We start from the raw sequence: 27755 nt of genomic DNA, 5'->3' as shown, positions 1-27755 counted from the left end.
ACTAAAAATTTCCCCCTATATAAAATAACCGACCTGGAGCTCTCTCTCCTCAACCAAGGTGGCCATTTAATGGCAATCAAGATCAAGATTATTGCATTCATGGTGCCATCAAGACATTCCTCCCTAATTGTTGCTCTGATATCCTCCCAAATCGCCTCCACCAAAACTTCATTGAGTGTACAAAGTATCCTGGATGTGATATTAAGGTTAATGTCAATCAAGCCCTTTTCCCAATCTTCACAAGTGAGGTTGATCATCCAAATGTTCCACATGTTGGTGCTTCATACCTGTGACGAATAATTGTGGATGAGTTGGGGGCTTTTTAAAGTATTTGCATCGGTTGTTGCAGGCCACCATTCTGAAGGTTCTAGGATTGATGCCACGAAACTTTTATAATGTCATCCAATATTTTGGCAGACTCACCGTCGATCACCTGATTACAATCCATGTGCCCTACCATATTAATGAAGCTTAAGGTCATGGTAATGGGTTATATTTTTTTATACCTTCCACGAATTCCAACATGCCCTGATTCAAACTAACACCTTTATTAGCTAATATATTTGCTTTGACATTCAAATGTCTTTTAACATGGTAAAATTCTATTGTTTCAAAGCTTCTCAATTGAATTGTGATTCTTTGCAATATAGGAGAGTTATGGATGTTGCATTTTCATTTAAGCTAGTTCACTTGTTGAATGATAATTGTGGAATCCGCGAAGACCAACAATTTGTGAATTTTTTTTGTTATGGCTATTTCTAACCCCTGCCACAAAGTCAGATATTTTAGTTAATTATTGGTGGCATAACCCAAACCCCAGGCATATTATATCTCCCTTTTGTTGTCAAGGTGAAAGATAACCCCTCCCGCTTCTACCACCCCAACTTAGATTAGATAGATTAGTCATGCATTTGAGTTTACATTTTATAAATCAGGGAAAACTATAATGATTGATTGGGTCGTAACTAGTAAACCTCAAATCCATAATGCTTGTTTAGCCATAATCTAATTGGGACTTGTCACTATGATGAACTCTTTGTTGTTGAGCAATCATTCCTATACATCAACATAATATTATGAATAATATGAAGTTTTACAATGCTCCTATATCTCTATCAGCCATGACTAACACCAACAATCTTAATGTAACACCTTTACAATTAAACTTCTTAAGTATAAATAATACTTCACGAGGTAATATGAAGTGTTTTAGACCTTATTTGTCCATATCTAACATTACAATAAACTCAAAGCGTTAAAAATATGAAGAGACAAAACAAAAAGATGAGATAATTTAATCATTCATTAACTTGTGCATTCACATCACTTTGGTGCATTCTATTCATTTATGTTTTCTTCTCCTTTGTTTTGTGAACACTCTCTACAGATATTGCAGTTAAGTAATCATGAACTTGGCTAAACTTTGAGCTCATACTTTGACAATTCTTGGAAATGAACTTCTCACTAGTGTCACTCATTTTGTCATGGTCATAGTCAATCTCCAATTATTTTATAAATCACTTGGAAATATAAACAAGTTGGTGGTATATGGTAGTTTTTTTTTAAATTTAACTTAAGTCATCGCGAACTTGGCTAAACTTTGAGCTCATACTTTTAAATAAACTTTTCGCAAGTGTGGCTCCTTTTGTCATGGTCATAGTTAATCTCCAATTATTTTATAAATCACTTGGAAATATAAACAAGTTGGTGGCAAATGATAGTTTATTTTTAGTGTATACTTTTTTTCATTAGTTAAAAAACATAGTTTAATCATTGCTCGATTTATCATACCAATATTATATTTTATTTGTAAATTTATTTCGTGTATGTTTGAGGTCTTTTGTTTAATTTGTCACATTATAGACTAGTGATTATGGTTTGTGAATTGAGAGTAGTATAATTATTACATCAATTGTGCCGAGAGGTGCGTTCGACAATCCAGTATGAGGGAGGTGTGTAATTTCTGGTGTGATCAACCTCTAATTGATACATATCCCTTATAGAATAAAAATAAAATATTTTCTAAGAAAAAACATTGTCAGCTATAATAAAAAAACAAAAACAAAAATGAATATACATGTTTATATAGTTTTAATATAGTTTTAGTCAAACATATTATAAACTAGTATAAAAGAAATGTGGTAAAAATATTTCATTCTCAATTCCTTGTATCATTGATATAATGTAGTAAAAATATATAGTAAAATATTTCCCAAAAATATTTGACCTATTTGACCTATATATATTTGACCTGTGATTGATGTGTTTTTGACCTGGATATATATTGATGTTACTCAACACAAGTATAAATCAAGGGTGACAAACAATATGCAACAATTAAGGCCGCTATACAAGAGCATGCGCAAACTAGAATATTTTGATTTGACTAACTGCGGATGTTTGGATGATGGCAAGTTCACATAACTATCAATAAGTTGATTACTATTTCCAAGGCCTCGAAAACCATTATTCAAAGATAGTGGAGCAACCAAAGGTTGTGTACCGAGTTCACAAGGCACGTGTGGCATTACAATGGATGTACATTTTTGGTGGGATAGGCAGGACAAGCACTAGATGTTGAGATATTGCTAGGCAAAAATGATTTTTTTTCCCAAGGAAAATATCAAGGGATGGGAACTTCTTAGGTCCTCTGGACATGGTGTTTTTTAACTGCTCTTTATCCATCCAGGAGTATTATATATAATTTTGTCATCAATGAAGAATTGTCATAGTCATTAAGTACTTAAAAGCATTTTCAAAAGAAGACCTAAATATGTGCTTTGTTTTTTTTGCAATAATGCCCATCGAAAACTCAAAAAATGTCCCCTTGGTAAAGACAGAGCAATACATTTGAAACAAACCTTTCACTTTCCTTGCAGCTGAAGACACTAAGGTAGCTCAATAGTAAATTTGTGCGCTAACAATTTACATTATAGTTCTATGTAAGTTACAGTAATACGGAAAAAACACAATAAACGACCTTTTAAAGCAAATTCCTAACGGTTACTTCATTAAAAGATCTAGAAAACTTAAAGAAAGGATATCCCCCGTCGTGAATTGCATTGTTTATTGGGAATGGTCAGTGGGAACTCAAGTGAAAATAGAGACATTCATCACCATCATGTTTCGTCATCTAAATGGTACGCTGACACTTGCTAAACAAATTTGCATTTGAGATTAATACTTCTAGCAAACAGTCTGCCCATGTGCACCAAAGGTTTCTTCGCTTATAACTGAAACAATTCTCAGTACACCATTCATATCACAGGAGAGTGGAGTTTCTCTCATGTATGATTTCGTTTCCATTGGACCGTATTGTTATTCTTTCTAAATATTTACAACTGTCAATAATTATGCATTTAACTTGCTGAACGTTATAACCACATTTGTAATATACATTCTTACAAAATAGTAGCATCATATATATTTCTGTGAATGTAATTGAAAACAATTTTCATTCCTAATTTCTCCAATTTTCTATAAAAGGTCATATGGGACCTAGCAAACTTTGGCGGAGAAACATGATCCATCCCTAGTAAAAAAAACGATGAACACTTCAATCTATTGCATCCGTTACAACAATTACTCTCAAAATGAACCGAACTAGGAATTGAAGTGTTTGAATAATTAAACCATTTCCAGAATTTTAATGTTTCCAGTAGAATTCGCAGCAACTAATGTTTGGGTTTGTCCTCTCCAGGAAACACATGAAACAAACTGTGCGCTGTCATCTTCCATCTCCAGACCTGTCATTGGGTCTTCACAGCTGAACTTATAAGATGCTACTGGCATTGGGAGGGACTTGTGATAAACAAACACCTGTAACATATCACACAAATGTGTCATTAATACATCATGTAACACCAGTATGGACATATGTACAAAAGTGGATTTTAAATCAACATGAACAAACTACATTACCGCCCGCTAACAAATGACTCAAGCTCCACATAGGAAGTTTTTCCTCAAGTAATTCATCCATACCAAGTACTAATGCAGAAGGACAATGGAATTTTTTAATCATTTCCTAAAATAGCTTGTCTAGCAATCTTAATTATCGTCCATGAATGAAAAGAACATAATTCCCAACTATTTATAATTGCAAAAGCGTATGTAGCTACTTATAATTCGTGCAATAAGTTCATTCATTATCTTGAATCTATGTGTAGCTTCCACTGGGATCAACTATTTCATTAAGAAAACCGAGATGAACAACCAATGGTTTTACAACATGTTCTAGCAATCATGCATAGAAATTTGCTACTCTGATTTCTAAAAAAGACGTACTCAACCATTGACACTGATCTCAATCAACTTAGACAGAGTACATAAGCAGAATTGCTTCAGTTACAAAACCATGAAAGCCCGACATTGATTCATTAATTCCTTCCGTTAGTCCAAAAAAAAAAAACTGAGTACAGCACTGCAGTAGGCAATGCTATCGTCAGAGCCTCCATTATTCAAGCAGTTAACAATAATGAAAAGCAGATATCATCGTGTCCACAACGATCTTCTGTTGGTCATCTCCGATGCTTGCAAAAATTCACAGAAAATATTTGGGATGGTAGTCCACTAAAATACTCTAACAGCACTAGATCCTTGGGAACTAGAAATGATTACCTCATTTGTTTCTGAACCAGTGGCAATATACCCGTCAGCTACAGAGAGCCCAACAAAATTCTGAAGACAGCAACCAACGTTTGAATGTCACATAACAGTCAACAGACTTCCTTTTCTATTTCTTATGCATCGTATATTACATTAAAAGTCGAAGTTTGAAAATTTTCATGTAATTCTGAAGGCAGAATACTGACATTTTAAAATGCCGGTTAGCAGTAAAGAAGACTTTTCCTCTTGAAAATGCATTTTATATTACATTCCAATGCAAGTTTCAAAAATTTGCATATCAATCACTATGACATCCATTCCAAGAACCAACCACCAAGTAACCGAATCTTTAGAATAAATTAGCTGGAAAATCATTGAGTTTCCGTAAGCAAAGAAAGAAGGGATATTAGCTCCTGAAGGCACAATCACACACCTTTACATTTGTATGCCCAGCAAATGTCCGGACAGGATTCTTGAGTATCCTTCCTTTGTTTGTCGCCAAATCCCAGAGCTTGAGGGTGTTGTCTGTAGAAGCGGAAACAAGTGAAGCTGAATCGAGAAACTTCACATAGCTCACAGTCTTACTGTGGCTTGCCAAAATGTACCAAGGTGTTTTTGTGTTCCGAAGATCATAGCAATATATCTTATAATCTGCAGAGCCCAACGCAATTAGATGACCAGAATCTGGTTGAAACTGCACACAGCAAACATTTGCCTTCGTCCTGATTGTAGACACACTTTCCCCCTGTGAAAATGAAATTGAATTCATGGGTGTCAGACACATTACAAAGACTGAATGCCCTTTGAACAGCAACAAACTAGTGTACCGTGTTTAATGTTTTCATTCAAATCTTCATATTGTGATAGACTCCAGTACCAAATAGATGCACAAATAAAGCAAATGTTTTGTATGTACTTGCTGATACTCTTTGTTGCATGAGCGGAATGTGCACAGCCGGCACTGTCCTTTGTTTGTCTTAATTTATATATATAATTTTTGCAATCAAAATGGTTGTAAGAAATTATATGATTGCCTGATTAATGCTCCAAAGCTTCACAGTGCAATCATCACTTCCACTTGCCAACTTGGTTGGATCAGATTGCGAAAAATCAACTGACCAAACACGTTTCCCGTGCTCTTTATAATCCATGATAGGCTGGCTTCTTGTAGCATCCCATATCTGCAAAATTTATTCGAAGGGAAAAAGGTTTAATCTTTAAATTCACAAACTAAAGGGTGATCCCTAACATGGGAAGGTTTCAATTCCAATGAAGAAAACTAAAAATAAAACCAAATGTGTATGACCAACTATATTGAATGCATGATCTTTAACTAAGAAAATTAAAAAACTAGGAAGCCAAGCCTGTAGAGACATACCCTTACAACACCTTCAAAATCACTTGAGGCAATCTGGTTTTTTATATGATTATTCCAACAGACATTGCTAAACTTTGATTTTCCAGTCATCTCAATGACAGGATAATGAATATCCATATTGTCATTCAGGATTGTATCACATTCAAAGACTTTAATTCTCTTATTGACTCCTGCAGTAGCAAACAATTCTTTATCTCGATCAAAACCCAGGGAACACACTAAATTAGAAGTGTTAAGCAAGTCCCTTTGATTTAGGTTTGCTTTCACCTCAAACTTGCTGAATCGTAAATATTTGCATAAGCTGTCAAAAAATGAACCAAGCCGGTCATTCATACTTCCTTCACCTTGTTGTCCAGTACCTGCTAAACTGTCAACTGAGCTAACGTTAAAACCCTCTGATCCAACTATAGATCCCCATCCTATACTGCTTCCACCCAGATGTCTTCCCATTGAATTACCTACAAACTGTTTTGGCTTGCATCTTGTGGAAAAATAAGCTTGTTCTAATCTTTTGAAATTCCTCATTAACCGTGCACTCCTGGATAACAGTTCCCCCTCTCTGTCAATCTCAAAATCACACTTTCCAATCTTCTTCCCACAAATTGCTTTGTTATTCTTGTTCTCTTGGCGAAGGTGTTTTCCAAGCATCGTTGTTTTTCTAGTCGGTATGCCAGTTCTGTTGGTGAGACCTGTTTCACTTATCTGATCAAATTCGCTAGATGAATCTATGAACTTCTTTCCTTTATCAGGTGTGTATTGCTCACTTCTATTGAATTCATGAGATAAATTACCCCTCTGCTGAAGGATTGCCTGATGCTTCACAACCTCTTCAATGTCTGATGTCAGAGAAGTAACAGCATCAGATAACTTATTCACCCTTTCTTCCTTTTGTTGCTGTACTTGAAGTAGGAAATCTAGCAATAATTCTGTGTCTGCTATTTTCTCCTTTAACTTCACTGCAGCTTCCCGCTCTTCCAAGGCATCATTGGCTTCACTGATAATTTCACTCTGCAGCACTTCACTGTGCCACAATCAACAACAACATTTCAACAGGGGGATAGGTATTGCTTCATCCACTTTAACAAAATAGATCCAAATACTAATCACACAATTATGAACGTAGTTATGTCTCTTGGAAAACATTTTCTGCAAATACAACCGTGACTTATCAACCTTGAAACTACTTCTGCTAAATTCTTTGTCACTCAATACTTACTAAACTCACAGACCTGCATTCAATGGTGAATTTTTCAATCATCATGTGTGAAGTGGGACAAGAGGGAGAGAAAAATGTAATTGAACATACTAGGGCCTCCAAGAAGTTTTAATGCAGAAATTTTTGAAATCATCCATGAATGAAGACACTGAAGACACTGGAAGCAGAGAGAGAGAAATAGCTCCATTCTACCGACGGAAATGTGAATGTAATCAATTACTATCTACTGTCAATGGTGACAGTGGCTCAAATTATACACACAAAGTCTATAAGTATGTGTTATGGAAGAGGACAAATTTTAACAAGTAGAACTTGTTTTGACGTTGATATTCATCATAAAAATGCATGTCAAAGCAGATCTCTTCACAGTAAGAGAAAAAGCTCATAGGACAAAGTAATAATATATATTTCTCATAAATCAGAAAGAAGAATATTTGTGTGTGAGTGTGTGTTCCTTGTCCCTTTTAATTGCAGTGTATGTGTCTAATCTCACTATTCTGTGTTACTGCAGAGATATAGGACATCTTTTTTTAACATTTTGAAACCTGATTCCTCTTCACTTCAGTAGTCTTGAAAGGAATAAAGACTTCAAAGGAATAAAGACTTATAAGTTATAACAGACAATTTTTGATAATTCAAATAAAGTCTTTCGGTAGAAATCACATGGGAGAATTTTTTTTGGCTGACGCGTTTCAAACCAACAAGTGTGGTTCATCATCAAGACCAGATGAAGACGCAGACCATGGCAAAGGCTTAAATAGAGAGCAATGTAGAGACATAATTTCAAGTAACGGCTATATTTGAACAATAATGTTTAAATTATAATATTATTTTATTAATATATTAAAAACAAATATTACTAAATAACGGCTATATTAAACGGCTAGTTTTTGAAAAAAATTATTTAAATAATGATATTATTTCATTAATTTATTAAAATATTAATAGGTAATGGCTATATTAAACGGCTAGTTTTTGAAAAATAATATTTAAATTAATTTATTAAAACCAAATATGACTAGTTCTTGAAAAATAATATTTATATAAAGATATCAGTTTATTAATTTATTAAAATATTAATATGTAACGTCTATATTAAACAGCTAGTTTTTGAAAAAATATTTAAATAATGATATTATTTCATTAATTTATTAAAAATGTTAATAGGTAACAGCTATATTAAACGGCTAGTTTTTTAAAAATAATATTTAAATTAATTTATTAAAACCAAATATTACTAGTTCTTGAAAAATAATATTTAAATAATGATATTAGTTTATTAATTTATTAAAATATTAATATGTAATGGCTATATTAAACAGCTAATTTTTGAAAAATTAATAAACTAATATCACAGCTTAAATATTATTTTTCAAAAACTAGTAATAAAAATAATATTTAAACTGTGATATTAGTTTATTAATTTTTCAAGAACTAGCTGTTTAATATAGCCATTACATATTAATATTTTAATAAATTAATAAACTAATATCATTATATAAATATTATTTTTCAAGAACTAGTAATATTTGGTTTTAATAAATTAATTTAAATATTGTTTTTCAAAAACTAGCTGTTTAATATAGCTGTTACCTATTAATATTTTTAATAAATTAATGAAATAATATTATTATTTAAATATTTTTTCAAAAACTAGTTGTTTAATATAGCCGTTACATATTAATATTTTAATAAATTAATAAATTAACATCTTTATTTAAATATTATTTTTCAAGAACTAGTCATATTTGGTTTTAATAAATTAATTTAAATATTATTTTTCAAAAACTAGCCGTTTAATATAGCCATTACCTATTAATATTTTTAATAAATTAATGAAATAATATCATTATTTAAATATTTTTTTCAAAAACTAGCCATTAGTAATATTTGTTTTAATATATTAATAAATTAATATTATAATTTAAACATTATTGTTCAAATATAGCCGTTACTTGAAATTATGTCTCTACATTGCTCTCTATTTAAACCTTTGACATGGTCTGCCTCTTCATCTGGTCCTGATGATGAACCACACTTGTTGGTTCGAAACGCATCAGCCAAAAAAAAAAAAATCGCTCATGTGATTTCTACCGAAAGACTGTTTAATTCATTATAGATCACAGAAGCTTGAATACAAAAATTCAAGGAATTGTTTGAAATTCAAGCGAAGGTTTTAAATGCTGAAACTTTTTCTCGATTACTACTTATGGATACAGCAAAACATAAAATTTCCAGAAAACATACAAGCTTGAAAGGTGTCCCACGAGAAGGAAAATCATAGACAAAAACCTGATAGAACGGATCAAAAAGCACTGTTTGTTGAATTTCACCTCTGCCCAACATACACATCTCTATCAACCATAAATTCTCGCTACACTTTTCTTATAAACTATGTCAACTGTGTTACTGTCCTTGAAGATGCTATTTTTGTGGTTATTCTTCTAGTTTGTGAAGGGATCATAACAGATGTTTTCTATAAACATACCGCTACCTCTAAGCCAAGCTCAAGAGCCTGTACAGAAGACATGGAAGGTGATCTAAGGTTAGCATATAGAATGAAATTAGAAATGGCAGTATGATATCGAGAATAAACAGGTTTATATTAAATGAAAACGCAAACTGTAATTGAACAAACTAGATTTGGTTACATGTAGAGGAACCCTAGGGACCAGATGGCATGAAATAGTTTGACTCGAATAAATACTTTTTACCAAACTGAGAAGGCATTTGATCTTGAACTCCCACAACTACTATGTATGCCTAGGAGATTAGCAGGCTGCTCTTTCAGAACAGAAATGCTCATCATTCTTCAAATCAAATAGAAGACTAACAATGTCTAATTTCATAGACAACTAATATTGTAATCTGATAGACATCCTAACGTGTATAGTGACTGCAAGACAAGATATGTACTACAGCAAACAACACAAACCACAAGTCTTCAAAAAGCACAAAAAATTGAAGCAAGGGATTAAAAAAATGATTGCCTGTAGATCATTAGCATATTCTGCATCCTCGAGAGATATTTTCAATTGTCATGGTGCATGACTGTAACAATGTTTGAAGTTACAAACTGGAGGTATGTGGAGAAATATTAAATATGTCTTCAAAAAGAGCAAATAACAGAAATGATTTTTTTCTTAAACCATGTACTTGTTTATCATACAATTCCATTGCATGAGCCCCACAAAATAAACGAAAATCCTTAGTAATTGCCATTGTCTTCAAGCACTCAATATTATCAGGCCAAGAATATACACTACTCTGTCAGAACGAATTTCCAAAGGGTGGTCATGTTCCATGTTTCGGAGCAGTCCATGTTTCAACCCATAGAAAAAATTTCCACAATTAAGACTGAAACTCAATAAAATTACCAATGATCCAAAAAGGTTCTTCTCAGTGTTCTGAATGAAACAAGCTCTTCCATGAGTAACTGAATAATGAACCTTTTTCTCCACAAATATGTTTGCCACTGTTTTAACTTTCGCTGTCTACAATAAAGTGGAAATACTAAAAATTTACATGAGATCATATACTTCAACGAACTGAAGTTGTCTAGTTCTGGTTGTGCAGTCTAAATCATAAATAAGTATGCCGGATTGTCTCTTTCTGTAAAAAAACTTATATGTCCTAATTCCTGGTAGCAAAAATATAGCTGTCCACAACTTAATAATGAATGGAACCCTTCTGAACTTTTCAATAATTCTTAAAAAACATTTACTCTATAACCATAAAGGCTATACATGCATGTTTAGCAAGACTAATGGAGTCAAAAATGTGCATATGGAGTTAGATGCAAAATTCAAAGTACAACCAGGCGCAACTTCACAACGAATGGCACCCTTCTGAACTTTTCAAGAACTCTCAAAATACATTTACTCTATACCCATTAAGGATATAAATGCATGTTTAGCAAAACTAATGGATTCAAGGAACAATACATTCAAATACTTTGGATTTGTGGATGATACACTGTAGAAAAAATGTGCATAAAGAGTTACATGCAGAATTCCAAGCACAACCAGGTAGAGTCCATTGTTCTTCAAGTGAGCACAAAGTTTTCATCCATTGTTCAAGCACAAAGTTTTCAACTTACTAATTACATTTTTAGTTGATAAGTTGTCTTGCTTTGGTAATACATACTAATGAATAACCTCATGGACAAAATTTCATTATTAAAATCCACACCAAAAGACAGTTCCACGATGATATCACTATGGACGTTTCTAAACCCTTCGGAAGAGATATTTCCCATTCTTATATCAATAAGTAAACGAAACCTGTAATCACCAGCCTACTGAGAACAGATCAAATTCTATAAGAATTCATCTCTTTTCATAAATACAAATCAAATATGAAAGCATCTGGCCAGACTTAAAGGGCAAGTTTCCTTTGGCCAATCAAGACGGATTGATCTGGAATGCATCAAAGAATTGGTCCCTAATAAACTCCTGGTTTTCCTTGGCTTACAGGGGTCTGCAGCTGTAATATTCCTAGGGAATTTTTACAGTAAATAACAAAGCATGCATAGACATGAAAATCACAAAAAGCAAACACATAAATCAGTCCATGAATTTGCACCAAAAACTGCACTGCTGAGCCATTTTTTAAAAAATAAAGAGGGTACAATGTGATGCTGGAAAGAGTGTGCTTGGGCTTTCCCAAGGCAAGCTAGCAAAGCCCAAGTGAATAATAAGAAGTCCCCCTCAAGTCTGCTGCTGCCCTCTCCTGGCTCTGCGCTGAACTACCCAGAAAATACACTGCTGGCTGTGAAGAACAACTGCTAGGGCCGCCTCCAATGTTCAAAAAATTCCGGGAAATTAACCCCAGGCTCTCCACCAAATACCCAGAATAATCCACAAGGGAATTGGCCGATGGTTGACCTTGGAATTTCGGCCCTCTTTTCCCTCTATGGCTCTGCTGCTGGGTAATTTGACCCACCTATCAATCCTGCTGCAAAAATCCCCCAAAATGGCTGCAATCTCCAAACAAACACTTCCCCGGAGTCCTCAAATTCCAGCCCCAAACTCCCTTGACTCCTCAACCTCCAAGCGTACCTCCTCCAAGAATTGTGCAATCCCTGCATTGTTGCTGCTGAACCTCTCCACAAACTCGCACTCCCCACTGCTGGTACGAACTGGAATAGATGGAACTCCCTCCTTGGGCTGGCACTCGAAGTCCATTGAAGCAAGGGTTGAGATTTCCGCTCGGAAACACTCGTGTGCTAAACAACACTTGCAGACTTGGTTTCAGCTCAAGCGTGCTATGTCAAAGACAATTTTCTCAAAGATGAATGAATGCCCAAAATGAGTGCCTTTCCTTCCTTTTTGTCAAAGTGCCTCCAAAATGCCCATGTGGGCCCAGCTCAATTTCCTCCCACCGAACTTGCTCCAATGAGTGCGTACTTCTCATGTGGGCCATAATTCTCTATGGGTGGCCCCCATGCTCCACTAGAGATTCGATGTTCCCCTTCCAACTCTAATGTTTGGGCTTGCTTTAATCAAAATACATGTGGGGCCTCTAAACCCACATTTCCTAAGTGCAAACATGAACTAAGACAAAATTGGCCAAAATTAATATTTCACTTAGCAATAATGCTAACTGAGAATATCACAGTCCTCCCCGCAAAAATGTTGCTTGTCCTCAAACAACTGTAATGAATGATGTTGAAGTATTTGCTCCCCTTCCCGAGTGGCATCCTCATCTGGTAGGCTCCTCCATCTGATCAAAAACTCCTTGATGACCCTGTTCTGCAAATGCCTCTCTCGGGTGTCCAAAATAGCCTATGGCTCCAAAACTAAGTGCCCCTCATCATCCATAGGGGGTAGCCCTGTAGCTACTATCCCCTGCTACCCCAGTGCCTTTTTCAGGCAAGACACATGAAAAATGTTGTGCACTCGACTTCCCGGGGGTAGCTCCAACTCATATGCTACCTCCCCAACTCTCTGAGTGACTCGGTATGGCCCATAGAAGTGAGGTTTGAGATTTTCGATCCCCTTCTGCTTGAGTGATGACTACCTATACGGCTGAAGCCTCAAGAAGACCAAATCCCCTACCTCAAACTGCCTCTCAACTCTGCCCCTATCTGCATAAAGTTTCTACTGGTTTTGTGTCATCCACATATTGTCTTTGAGAGCCCGCAAAATGTCTTGGCTCTCCTGTATCCAATCCTTGGCCCTAGGGGCCTTGCTATCTCCAAACATCACGTCAGCAAAAGATAATGCATCGTAACCATATAGAGTTCAAAATGGAGACATACCTATGGACATGTGGTACGTGTTGTAGTAGTACTCACCCAAGTGCAACCACCATATCCATGCTCACTGATGGCTCGTCACATAGTTACGCAAGTAACCCTCTAGCCATTTGTTAACTATCTTTGTCTGCCCGTCTGTCTGGGGGTGATAACTAGTGCTTGGAGTGAGCTCAATGCCCACCAATTGGAACAACTCCTGCCAAAATCCCCCCATGAACCTGTTGTCCCAGTCACTGACAATGGTCTTCGGAAGACCATGTAGTCGAAACACCTCCCTAAAAAACAATTCGGCCACCTGTGAGGCCGAGTACCGGGCTGAGATGGCAAAAAAATGTGCAAACTTCGTCAACCGGTCCACCACCACGTAAATGTGGTCCTTGCCCTATACTATGGGCAACCCGGTAATGAAGTCCATCGACACACTCTACCATTTATCCTCAAGGATAGGAAGAGGTTGTCGTAACCCTGCAGGGTGTGGCTACTCACCCTTGTTCCTCTGGCAAGTGTCACACTCCCTGACATGCCTCAAAACGTCATCCTTAAGGCCCCTCCATGCAAAATGCTCTTTGATGGCCTTATATGTCTTTTTGAACCCCTGGTGCTTTGTTAGTGGTGAGTCATGGGCAGCGTGTAAAATATTCTCCCTCAATTGGGAGTTGGGCACCAAGTAAATCTAGTCTCTGAAGTAAATCACCTCGTTCATCACCCTGTACTGGTCATCTACCACTACCCCATCAAGGACCTCACATGCAAATCGGTCCTTGGAGTACTCTACCAGTAATTATGCCCTCCAATCCGGGGCAATGCTCATCAGTGAAAGGGTAGCCGACCTCTTGGACAACGCATCAGCCACCACATTGTGCTTCCCTTTGACATACTCAATGTCAAATTCATACGCCTGGAGCTTGCTCACCCACTTCTGTTGCCTCTCCTGCAACTGCTTCTGCTCCAAGAGAAATTTGAGGCTGTTGTGGTTTGTCTTGACCCTGAACCTGTTCCCCACCAAGTACTGTCTGAACTTGGCTAGCGCATGCATGATGGCTAGCATCTCCTTGTCATAGATGGAGTACAGCCTCTCGTGGGGCAGTAGTTTCCGACTCTCGAAGGCTATGGGGTGCCCTCCCTGCATCAAAATTTCTCCTACACCCTCTCCAGATGCATCACACTCCAACACAAAGGGCTGGGTGAAATCTGGAAGTGCCAATACAGGAAACCTAGAAGTGCCAATACAAGAAACCTGGAAGTGCCAATACAGTGAAATCTGGAAGTGCTCAAAAGCCTCCTGCGCTGTAGAGTTGTACACTCAAAGGCCCTCTTCTTCGTCAAATCAGTGAGGGGACCTGCCAACTAAGAGAAGCCCTTCACGAACTTCCTGTAGTAAGTGCAGATGCCCACAAATCCCCTCAACTCTGTCACATTCCAGGGCCCTGGCCGATCCTGGATGACCCTGATCTTCTCTTCATGGACCCTCACACCGTCCTCCCCAATGATGTGCCCTAGGTAGAGCATCTCTGTCAAACCAAACTCGCACTTAGACAGTTTTGCGTAGAACTGTTGCTCCTCCAAAATACGCAACACTGTCTCTAAATGTTGCAAGTGCTCCTCCCAGGTCCAGTTGTAAATCAAGATATCATCAAAGAACACCAACACAAACTTCCGCAGTTGTCCACGAAACACGTGGTTCATGCAGGACTGGAAGGTGGCCGGTGCATTGGTTAGCCCAAAAGGCATAACCAAGAACTCAAAGTGCCCATAGTGGCACCTGAAAGTGGTCTTAGGGACATCCTGGTCCCTTATCCTGATCTGGTGGTACCCTGAACGCAAGTCAATCTTGGAGAAGAACTTCGCCCCCCTCAGCTCGTCCATCAACTCATCTATGCGTGGGATGGGGTAACAGTTCTTCATGGTCTTCTTGTTAAGGGCCCTGTAGTCAATGCACATGCGTAGGGACCCATCCTTCTTCTTCACCAAAACAACTGATGAAGCAAAAGGGCTGGAGCTAGGCCTGATGTGCCCAAGTGCCAACAACTCATGAATAGCTCTCTCTATCTCATCCCGATATGCCTTGGGATGTCAGTAAGGGGTAGTAATCATGGCCTGTACCCCCAGCTCCAGCTCAATGGTATGCTCAAACCCCCGGTCAGGTGGTTGACCCAGTGGTATGTCTCCAAATACTATTGGTTACCTATCCAAAATGGGTGCGGTGGCTTGGGCTAACCGCCAGCCTCTGAAACCCCAACTCCACAACCCACTCAATGTTCCCCTGTCTTAGATCAACCTCTATCCTGTGGGCTGAAACAGTCTGTGGAGGGTAAGAGTGCATACCCCGTAGCAAAACTAGTTTGCCATTCGACCCCGTGAACTCCATCTCCAACTTCCTCCAATCAGTGGTGACTCTAGCAAGTGAGTAGAGCCACTAGACACCCATGACCACATTGGTGTCCAGCACATCCACCATGAAGAAGTGATCGTTCACTGAGTAGTTCCCCATGGTCACTATCAAAGCTGGAACATAGCATGTGCACTGCATGGTTCTGTCCCCTAGTACCAGAACCAAAAAACCCTCAAACTCCTCAGTTGTGATACCCCTCCTCTGGACCATCTGTGCATCAATAAAATTGTGGGTAGCCCCACTGTCCACTAAAACCGAGACACGGTGCCCCTGATCCTCAAAGTCAAAAAATTGGGTACCCCACGTAGAGATGCAAGGACCCCTTCTGACGGAACAAAAGGAGCTCTCCCTGGTGGGGGTGGTGGTGGTGGTCCCCTCTCTTCCTGCATTGCCTTGTCATCTCCACCCACCTCCAAATCACTATCAGAGAAAACCTCAATGTAGTGGGTCTTGCCGTTGTGCATCTATAGCTTGGAGCCCATGGTTCCTGACAGGTAAAACACAACTTCCTCCTTCAAAGGTCTCTCTAAGTCTCCTCATCCAACTGTCCACGCCCCTGGTTGGCTCTCGATGGCAAAGCCCTAGTGTCTCTTCCCCTCTGCTGGAAACCCGGTCTAGGTGGTAGTGGTGCCCTAACCCTCGATAAAGCATCCTGCAAATCTCAGGCCCTCCCCATTGTGTCCTACAAGGTAGTGGGCCTGTTGGACTTCACCAGTCCCTTCAATGTCTCTGCTAGCCCCTCTATAAACATGAAGACCGTCCTAGACTCCAATAGACCCAGCACCATCACTGACAACCTCAAAAACTCTAAAATGTAGGCCTCAGCACTCCCGGTTTGCTTGAGCCTTATGAGCTCCCCAAAGTGCTCCTCCAGATTTTTCCTCTCAAAATGCTCAAACACCCTCAGGGTGAAATCCTCGTAGGTTGTCACCCCGACATGTCCCATTGTCGTTGGCCCATGGAACCACCAATCACGGGCTTCACCCTCCAAATGTAGTGTGGCAATTTAAATTGCCTCCCCCTCCGTCATCTGATTTAGTTGGAAGTAGACATCCAGCTTCTCTACCCATGCTCTGGTTGAGCTCTTAGAAGATCCATCAAAAGTTAGGAGAAAAAACCTCCCCATAGTATGCTGCAAATCAGTCCCATGTGTGTAGTTTCCCCCACTCTATCCCTTGGGCCTATTATTGCCCTTCAGTTGACAAAAATCCCTGAAAGTGATGGCTAAACTTGGGTCCATAAGACTGATACTCCAAGAAATAGTCCCCCATAGGTAACTCCTCCTGCCCTTGCTGCCCACCAGCTCCAAATGTCAAGAACATGGGAATAGTGGATCTAGGTAGTGTGTTGGGAATAAGAGGAATGTTGGGGTTAAGGGATGCATGGTGTTGTGAAGTATCAGAGCCTTCGCCTAGTTGGAATTCCCTTGAATTCCCTTGCCCTTGTTGTTGCTACAATTTTGTTGCCTTAGTTCCTCAATACTCTTGGACAAGTCTTGTACTGCCTTCAACAAACGCTGAGCAAACTCCTCCTCCTTACTCCTTTTGTCTCCCTCATGCTCTACCATGTTTGTTTCCACAACCTTCGGTTCAGTTATCACGGGATTAGGAGTAATTTGCAACTTCCTTTCTCTACTTTTGTACCTCTGTCTCCGGCTAAGTTGCATGAAACAAGGAAACGAGTACGAGTTTCCGAAACGGGCACGGATACGAAATGCAACCCCCAAAATTTGGAAACAGGGAAACGCGAATATATATATATATATATTAGAATTTAGGACATTTAAGAAATGTTATGTGCAATCATAAAGCATACATGATACATTATAATTTATTACATTTAAAGTTTAAACATTATGATTTAATTTACATCACATTTGCTCATGATCACATAATGAAAATAACAATATCAGAATATCCAAAATCAACCTTTATTATATATCCAAATCTCAAAATCAACCTTTATTATATATATGAGGCTGCAAGTACAATAAAGACTATAAGGCTACAAGAACTATAGAGACAAAAGACTAATCCTCATCAAAAATAGAAGCAGAAGCATGCTCAACAATGGATGGTGGTGCTGAAGAAGATGATGGGCCAATTCCACTTCCACGCTAGACCTCAATATTCGGGGCAGCGAGAGAGAGATCCAAATCAGGACTTTCTGCATCCACATCCCATTCTTTAGAAGGGACATTGTTGTATTCTGGACCCCTACGAGATGCAAGGTGAAGGTTGGAGTGCACATAAACAAGATCCTCTGCCTTCTGTGAGCCCAACCTATTGCGCCTCACAGAATGAATAAAACCATAAGTGCTCCAATTCCTTTCTGTTGATGAAGAGCTTGCCACTTGTGAAATAATACAAATGGTAAGGTTTTGCAAATGTACACCATTTGCTCCATGACAAATCCACCACCTAACTGGATTCATGGTGCTTCTCTCCTCCAAAGCTGATATATCTGCAGAATCATCTATTCCTACAACAAAACTGGCAAATTCTTCCTTTACCTCCTTGTGTAAATGAGCAGGAAACATTCTCATAAGGGCTTTTTTCACCCCATTAGCCACCTCTCTATCCTTATGGGGTGCCTTCCTCTTCCCATTGCTTTGAGCAATAAGCTCCTCATCATAAAATTTGGGGTTCAAGGCATGTGCTAAAGTGTGCAATGGAGTGTTGAAATTGTTCCACCTATCAACAATAATTTTCTTGACTAAATCAGCAAAATGATCATCAACAAACAAAAGTTGTGGAGACTCTTGCGAAATGATTTCCATAGTTTTCTCAACCATGGAATCCATGCCATCATATACCTCTCTTAAGAAAGGTTGGTCAGTGTCAGCATTCCGAAGAAGCTCAAATGCAGGGGTTGTGAACTTTAGCAAGAAATCTATCTTGCTCCACCAATTTGTCTCCACTCAATACAAAGTTGACTCACCACCATAGAAACTAATGCATGCTTAACCTCAACAAGGCTGTGCAACATCAGGAAGTTTGAGGCATATCTTGTCTCAGCAACTTTTAACAACTCCAATTTGGAGTACTCTCGAAATATTGCCTGAGTGGTTGTGGTTGGTGATGAATTTGACAATCTCCCTTGCTTCCCCTGTGATTTACTTTATCCATGAAACTTTGTTGTCGATCTCCTCTAAGATTAGATTCAGATTATGGACAATGCATGGTGTCCAAAAGATGTGGTCATACCTCCCCTCAATAATTAAACCTGCAGCGTTGCAAATTGGTGCATTATCCGTGATAACTTACACCACCTTGTTAGGCCCTATTTGTTCAATAACTTTTATAATAACATCAACAATGAACTGTGCATCTTTTACCTCTCCTCAGCAGTGTTCCGCCTTGATAAACATTGCTCCTTTGGGGGAAGTGGCAATGATATTTATCAATGGTTTGTGCCTTGTATCTGTCCATCCATCTGAGACTATGGTAACCCCATAGCTACTCCAGGAAGAACGAATTGGCGATAAAATATCCTCCACAAGCTCCTTCTCATTTTTGAGAAGCTGAGTTCTAACTTTCTCATAGTTGGGCCCCTTGTCCCCTTGAGGAGCTTTGTTAATTGCCCTTATCATATCTTGCCAGTAAGGAGAGCGAACAGCATTGAATGGGATACCACATGCATAAATGCACCTATCCACTCTGGAATGAGTTTCTTCTCTCGCTTGCACATTCACCAATTTAGCAATTCTGCTACCCTGAACTGAAGAGGATGCCCCTCTGGTATTTTTGGGTGCTAGTTGTTCATGTTGTTGAGTGGCACCGACTCTCCTCTTTCTTGCTTCAACTACAAACCTTGGCTCAATGTTAGATGGAGCTTGAGGAGTAGCTTGACTAAGCTCATCATGCCTTCTCTTAATAACATCCGCCTCATCTTGCTCTCTTTGATATGCCCTCCTTGCCAATGGGTCTGTTGTTTTTGTGCAATCCACAACCCCCTACCCTTCTCCATGCAAAGGATGTGCCTTCACTCTTGGGTAGGAGCCCTTTTACGAATTATTGCAAAGATTACATCGTCATTCTCATGAGCCACCACCTCCACATTTTTGAAGCTTTTGAACATGCCTCCAAAGAGAATAATATTCAGCGCTTGGGTTGGCCCTGGGGCTTGAACTTGCAGCTGCACTTTGGTTGGAAGCCATTGCTACAAAAATAAATAAGTAAAACAAATATGTAAATAAAAAATGTTTTTCATATTTTTGGCAGCATAAACCCTCGAAAATTGAAGAAATAGTAGGAAAAAACTAAGAAAATGAATGTGGCTTACCCAAATTAATTTTCTGTAGCTAAAGCTACCCCAAAATGCCAGAAAAGACAAGAGAAATATGGTTGTAGCTGAGCCAAAATCCAAGAATGTCGTAGCCGGAAACTCTGCACTCCAAAGCCACTGAGCAACTAGAAGTCACTTTAGTTGCCTAATAAAAAATTAGAAGACAAAATAATAATAAAAAATACAAGAAAAAGTCAAGTTGCATGAGGAAACTCCGCCGTACGGCCCAGAAACTCGTTTCCTGCCGTACTGGCCACGTTTCCGCCTCTAGAAACGGGCTAGTATGGCCGGAAACAAATTTACGAGCAGTACGGTACGAGTTTCCTCGTTTCCGTTTCGTTTCCAGCCGGAAACGGACCCTAACTCCACGTTTCCTGGAACTTAGGTCTCCGATAACTCACGTTTTGCCTATCCTCTGGTGTCATAGACTGTGTTGCTCCCACAGGCTGAGCCAAGTCTATGAGCTCTAATACCATTGTAATATTCCTAGGGAATTTTTACAGTAAATAACAAAGCATGCATAGACATAAAAATCACAAAAAGAAAACACATAAATCAGTCCATGAATTTGCACCAAAAACTGCGTTGCTGAGCCATTTTATTAAAAATAAAGAGGGTACAATGTGGTGCTGGAAAGAGTGCACTTGGGCTTGCCCAAGGCAAGCTAGCAAAGCCCAAGTGAATAATAAGAAGTCCCCCTCAAGTCTATTGCTGCTCTCTCCTGGCTCTGCATTGAACTGCCTAGAAAATACGCTGTTGACTGTGAAGAATTGCTGCTAGGGCCTCCTCTGGTGCTCAGAAAATTCTAGGAAATTAACCCCGGGCTCTCCACCAAATACCTAGAATAACCCCCGAAGGAATTGGTCAACGATTGACCTTGGAATTTCGGCCCTCGTTTCCCTCTATGGTTCTGCTGCTGGGAAATTCGACCCACCTGTCAATTGTGCTGCAAAAAGCCTCCAAAATGGCGGCAATCACCAAACGAACACTTCCTTGAACTCCTCCTCAAATTCCAGCCCCAAACACCCTTGACTCCTCAACCTCCAAGCATACCTCCTGCAAGAACTGAGCAGTTCCAACTTCCTGCGCTACCGCGACTGAACCTCTCCACAAACTTGCACTCCCCATTGTTGGTAAAAACTGGAATAGATGGAACTCCCTCCTTGGGCTAGCACTCGAAGTCCACCGAAGCAAGGGTTGAGATTTCCGCTCGGAAACACTCGTGTGCTAAACAACACTTGCAGACTTGGCTTCAGCTCAAGCGTGCTATGTCAAAGACAATTTTCTCAAAGATGAATGAATGCCAAAATGAGTGCCTTTCCTTCCTTTTTGTCAAAGTGCCTCCAAAATGCCCATGTGGGCCCAACTCGATTTCCTCCCACCAAACTTGCTCCAATGAGTGCGTACTTCTCATGTGGGCCGTAATTCTCTATGGGTGGCCCCCACGCTCCACTAGAGGTTCGATGTTCCCCTTCCAACTCTAATGTTTGGGCTTGCTTTAATCAAAAATACATGTGGGGCCTCTAAACCCACATTTCCTAAGTGCAAACATGAATTAAGACAAAATTGGCCAAAATTGATATTTCACTTAGCAATAATGCTAAGTGGGAATATCACAGTAGCCCAATGAAGGGATTGGAGATGGAACCACTCTACATGTCTGTTGATCATTATAAATGGCTATGTCCAAAGCCCATCCTCGATGTCAAGTTGAACAAGCTAAGGAGTCTAAAATCAAAGCAAAAAAACTTTTTCTTCAGGCTCTGAAGCATATGGAAGCCTTCAGTGGAGCCAAATAAGGCCTTCTTTCCTTGATTGATGATTCCTGTGGGACTGGCTCTAGGCCAGACTCCAGCATTTGGTGGTGGCCCAACCTAAGTACCCCTTGAGAGAAAAAAATAAACTTCAAAACCCTATTTTAGGTACTATAAGTTTTCCAAATGTGCCTGGGTATGGGTGTCTAAAGTTTTGTAACAAACTCTACTCCCTTCCCCCATTTCTTGGAAAGTCACCCAATTTGGAGCTAAACTTCCTTGGGCCATTGAGTTCAATAAAGCATGGAAACTCATTTGATCCATAATCGCTCAACATGTAATCTCCCCTCTCGAATGATCAGCATAGGGATGGCTCATTAGCTCATTCCTGACTTCGGTGGGCTAGAGTCGTAAGAGAAACATTAATAAAGGGGATCAACTAGTCAATAAAGCGTCATGGGTCATGATGATTTTATAAAGTGATGTCTTAAAGTGACATTAATAAAGTGATGGGGAAAACATTTGAAAAGCAAATAAAAATTAAAAGAAGGGGAAAATAAATTCAAAATAGAGAAAAGCCGGGAAATTGGAAAAATGGGGATTAAAAGAGAAAAAATTGTTTTTCCTCAGATTATTATACATTTGCCTTTTGGAGATTGGATTGGAGAGCACATCTCATTTCTTCCTCGGACGGAAACCCTGTGAAGCAAATCTAGTTTCGGTGGATGATCATCTACCCTAGCTGGATTGTAGGAGGGATCACACAGATCTCTAATCGAATTTAATCGTGAAGATGTTTAGTGCCAATAGCTCAGTGATTCGAGTTACCTGATCAAGTGACCTTTGTCTGACTTGCGGATCGTTAGATTCTATCATTCATAGCAAGAGGATGAGAGTAAAATGCTAACAAGATTTGTGTGGAACTCATGGGGCAAGGAAGAAACGACTAGGGTCACAACAATGGCCTGAGACAAGTGATCAATCCACTATGGGAGATTTTAATCTCGAGTTGGGCAGGAGACAGCCATCGGGCCCAAGCTATGGGTGCACGCGAGAGGATAAATCCATCTCCTACAAGCCTGTTATGTTGTGGGAGTGACTCAAGGGTTTGCATGAGGTTGTTGTAACTGCACGTGGAGGAACATATTGTCGACAATTTGTTCAAGGCAAAGGCAATGTTATAGGGAGGCCACAATCTATTTGCACGGGCTCGTCAAAGCAATCAAGTGAGGATAAATAATGTTGTAGGGTACAGTTTGCACTCAAGAGGGTCCGCATAGTTTGTTAGTCTTGGTGAGGCATCGATGAGCATAATCTAAAGCCACTTTGACCATGGAAAGATTGTGCTGAGTTTATCATACACTCAAGGGACCCGCAATGCTGTGTAGAGGAGACCGCAGGACAGTTGGGGGACAGAGCGTGGGACAGAATGTGAACTATAGCTAGTAGACAGGGGTGGAGCAAACACACAAGGAGGAAGTTGCTTCAAACCAGTCTGAGGCCTGCAAAATCGTAGCTAAGGACGAAACCCTTGGGAAAGCAGTCTGACAATCAATTCGTGCAACTGTGGGGCTCGATTTAGACAAAGAAACAAGAGTAGAAAGTTGCCTGAGGAGTCTTTGGATACCATATCAAAGTGGCAACTTCATATTATAGCCTTTGATCATTGGAGAAATGTATTAGGCATGTATTTGCAATGCAATTGTTTAATAAAAGAATTTTGTATTGTGCAATATATGGTGTCTTGAAGTGTTTGTGTTGTAGTTAAAAACCAAACTTGCATGCATACGACATAAACTACCAGAAACCCTAAAAAACAAACAAAAACCTCATTCCTAAAGGGGCAAACCAACTAGGAAATTCAATTTATTATTTTTAGAGGTTGGTTGAGCTACTACAATGGTATCAGAGCTGGTGATTCTACTAGCTTGTGGATCAAAGGGATTGAATGTTTCCGAAGGACACATCATACATCACCTACCAGAGACAGAGGAGAAGGGGAGGCAATCCTTTCCCAGCAGTAACAAATTCCGAAGAAGGGGAAAGCATGTGGGACATGTGTGAAATTTCCACGATTGTAATAAACCGGAAACTATTCTTCTAACTGATACAGTTTATTTGTCTTTTGTTATTTAATTAACGACAAATAACAAATAGCTCACTACTACAATCTTCATAATTAAAATAAACGTTGCAGAAATAAATCAGGAACTGAGAAATAGATGCACACACATAAAATGACACCAATATTTTGGACTAACATCCCCGGAAAACCCCAAATGGAAAATTGGTGCAGTAGATGAGGGTTTATATTTTGTTACTTTAGCAAATTAGAGAGTACAATGATCTGCTTTCCAAACATTGGCAAAGCTTCGGAAAATTTTATCCACCACTCCAAATGGCAGATCAACCTGGAAACCCTCAGTTTCCCTTGCAAAATCAATTCAGCCTCCTCCAGTAAATGCACACAAAAAATGCTACTGCGAGAAATACGCACTAGTTGGAAACTGAGGTTTTGTTGATCCTGCACTCCTTTGGTGGTCCTGCACTCGCACTATACAACTCACTGCATCTACACTGTTGCTAACACTGTGATTGTGTAATCTCCTCAGGTCCTGAAGCACTAAGCTTCCATAGGGTTTCTCCCTCTAAAGCTAGACCCCCTCTGAATCTCAATCTCTCTAGCTAGAACTGCACCTACTCCCTGCAACAGGGAAATTCACACTATCTGTGTCATTGCAGCTAGCTCTACAACTGTCTCTCGAGTACCAACTGTAACTAGCTCTGCTACTGTCATTTAACTGCAACCTGCTAACACTGAACTTGCTACTAGAAACTGTGGGCCCCCGTAGCAAGGGTGATGGTCTTGTTGCAACAGTTGGAAATAATATGACTGATCTCCTTACAATATCTGCACTGGACCCTGCCCATCTTAACACGTTGAAGTATTATCAAGCACCTCCTCCTCCTAGAGGTATTGCTTATATCAGTGCAAACTCCTCCAATTTGGCAGTCAACTCATCAATCTTTGTCGAAGTCGTTGTCTGCTCTGCCTTCTTGTCCTTCTTCCTTTGAGGACACTAGGAGACATAGTGACTGAATTCACCACACCCAAAGCACTTGACCTTTGATAGGTCTTTCTTCTTCTTTTCTCCTCCCATTGAGCCTTGTCCTTGACTAGGACCCTTCTTCGCCTTTCCCTTACTTGCAAGGGCTACATTCTCCTCATCCTGCTTCTCCTCCAGTCCCTTGATGTTGTTGCTGTCCTTCTACAAGACTGAGCCTCAACTCCTAAGTGAAGTCACTCCATAGATGATCCCATCCAGGTAGTGTATCTTGCACAGAAATGACTTGGACAAATGTATGCCACTCCTTGGTGAAACCGTTGACAACTATCTGCACTAGCTCAATGTCTTGTGGTTTTTCTCCCATTGCTGCAAGTTCATCTCTAACCATCTGAATTCTAGTGAGATAGGATGTAACGCTTTCCCCATTCTGCATATTTGTGGTCCTTAGCTTCTCCTTTAGAATCATACTTCTATTCTTTGATGGATTCTCGTACAACTTTATGACGACACCCCACATTTCCTTTGTAGTATTCAGTGATGCAACATGTGTGACAATGTGATCCCGAACCCCATCTAGGATCATTCTTTTGGCTTTGGCCATCTCCTTCTTGTCGGTGCGACAATGGTGTTCTCTGCATACTCCCTCAATCCATACTCGTCTAACAAAAATGTCATCCTAGGCTTCCATGTGCCAAAGTTTAATGCTCTGTCAAGTCTATCCTAATCCCTGAGCCCTGTTGTGGCCATCTCTACAAAACTCAAATATGATGGAGGTCAATAAATTAGAACTCATTTTCTCCTTCCAGCAAGTGAATCTGGCTAACTCTGCTACTTGCACTCCTCCTAGAATGCACAGATTTGATCCTATACTGGCAAATCCGTTCTTGCACTCACCTCTAGTGTCCTTCCGAAAGTTGCACTCCCTGCTATTCCTTCTGGTAGCTCGCACTGTTGACCCTAAAACTCACACTAGATGCACTAACAAGTCTAACTCGGCCTACCACTATTGGAAATTAGTATTACGGATCTCCTCTTCAAAACTAGAAACCCTCTTAGAAAAATTCGGAAATACTCTCCTCTACGTGTGTTTCTCTTCCTTCTCTGTGCAAGTCTACACTACAAACCCTTGTTGCAATTTTCTGCACTCAGATATACTCTGTGAACTGACTAATCTTCTCATCGAAAATACTTCCTAGCAATACCACTACCTGCTACCACAGATCTGAAGAAAAAATGATTTTTTTCTCCTCCCGGATCTGGCAATTGATTTTCTGCTCCTCTATTATTCGCGCCCCAGGTTGGCCTACACAGATCTAGAAGTTGGTGCTTTAGATCTCCCTCGGAGACTGCACGATTTGCTTCTTTTCACCTCTGAGCCTCAAATCTGATCAACTTGCTCTAATACCATGTGAAATTTCAACGATTGCAATAAACTGGAAACTATTCTTCTAACTAATGCAGTCTACTTGTCTTCTGTTTATTTAATTAACGACGAATAACAAATAGCTCACTACTGCAATCTTCACAATTAAAATAATACTGCGAAAATAAATCAGGAACTGAGAAACAGATGCACACACATAAAATAACACCAATGTTTTGGACTAACATCCTAGAAAAAACCCTGAAGGGAAAACTGGTGCAGCAGATGAGGGTTTATATTTTATTATCTTCAACAAATTAGAGAGCACAATGATCTACTTACCAAACACTAGCAAAGCTCCGAAAATTTTTCTCCACCACTCCGAATGGTAGATCGACCTGGAAACCCTCTGTTTCCCTCGCAAAATCAAACTTAGCCTCCTCCAGTAAATGCACACAGAAAACACTGTTGCATGAAATATGCACTAGTTGGAAACCGAGGTTTTGTTGATCCTGCACTTCTTTGGTGATCGTGCACTCGCACTAGACAACTCGCTCTGCCCTCCGGAATTGATTCCCATCAACTAGAAAAGCGATCTGCTACCTAGATCTGCAAACTGGAGAACTCACACCCACTGGTATGGCCTTCTTGTAGAAGAAATTGACCTTCCTTCTAACTCAAGAAATCTGTGGAAATCTCTCTCCAATTTCTATTGAAACCCTTTCATTGATGCTTTGTTGGCTCGAACTCTTCCCTCGCTAAATACCATGCACTAGGAAAATCGCATCGCCTTGATCCCTTAATGCTCACTCTCATTTGATGTATTTTCTCCAAGTCCCTTCGTCTTGCTCCTATAATCTGTTGTTGAGTCTTCAACGGCCACAATTTGATCTCCATCAATGACTTTAGATCAATTAGACTTCATCAATAGAAGTGTCTAGCGAAATCTTGAACATCCTTAATTAATTACCTTTAATTTACCAATTTTCCTAAGTTAGAAGACTACAGGTTCGAACCCGAACGAGGTCCAGCAAGTATGGAATGTCATACTATGAAACATTCAATTCATTCAATTTCGGGGAATGAGCCACCTAATTGAGATTGGCTTTGAGTAGAGCATTTTAATTATGGAAAATTAATTTAATTAAGTTGGTTCACAAGCATATCTCACGAAACCTTTTCTGGGTTTTGGAAATCTCGTGTTCCTTAGCCTCTTAGCATCATTAGTGACTAGAACACTTGTCCAATGCTACTCCAAACTCCATTCAAAAACTAACAGCATGCATGATCAACCAAGGGACAACGCCTTGAACAAACTGAAGGATCTTGCTCGAGGACAACAACAGTTGGTGCAGTTGATCACATAGTTGGTAACAATCAATCAAAGCCAACATGCAACCACCCATGGAGCAGGTGGGTCCAATAGGCCT

At 39.4% G+C, this 27755-nt stretch overlaps 1 protein-coding gene across 4 annotated transcripts in view; it reads right to left on the bottom strand.

Annotated features, from left to right (window-relative positions):
- Positions 1 to 3364: 3364 nt before the first annotated feature.
- The window catches only part of LOC149229124 (protein SPA1-RELATED 4-like), a 96411-nt gene continuing 72020 nt past the window's right edge, over positions 3365 to 27755 (bottom strand). For all 4 annotated transcript variants that reach the window (XM_089378485.1, XM_089378481.1, XM_089378484.1 and 1 more), the window contains 5 exons: positions 5987 to 7007; positions 5643 to 5789; positions 5042 to 5353; positions 4621 to 4680; positions 3365 to 3819 (listed from right to left, as the gene is read on the bottom strand). In XM_089378485.1, coding sequence (XP_089234611.1) covers positions 3628 to 3819; positions 4621 to 4680; positions 5042 to 5353; positions 5643 to 5789; positions 5987 to 7007 — 1732 coding nt within the window. In that variant the 3' untranslated portion in view covers positions 3365 to 3627. The remainder of the gene's footprint in view (positions 3820 to 4620; positions 4681 to 5041; positions 5354 to 5642; positions 5790 to 5986; positions 7008 to 27755) is intronic.

Source organism: Pinus tabuliformis, chromosome J, assembly GCF_031772625.1.
Source record: "Pinus tabuliformis cultivar Carrire ecotype Pingquan chromosome J, CPIR1, whole genome shotgun sequence".
NCBI classification, from domain to species: domain Eukaryota; kingdom Viridiplantae; phylum Streptophyta; class Pinopsida; order Pinales; family Pinaceae; genus Pinus; species Pinus tabuliformis.
Note: the sequence above shows the minus strand (reverse complement) of the source record. Positions and strands in the feature narration are given on the sequence as shown.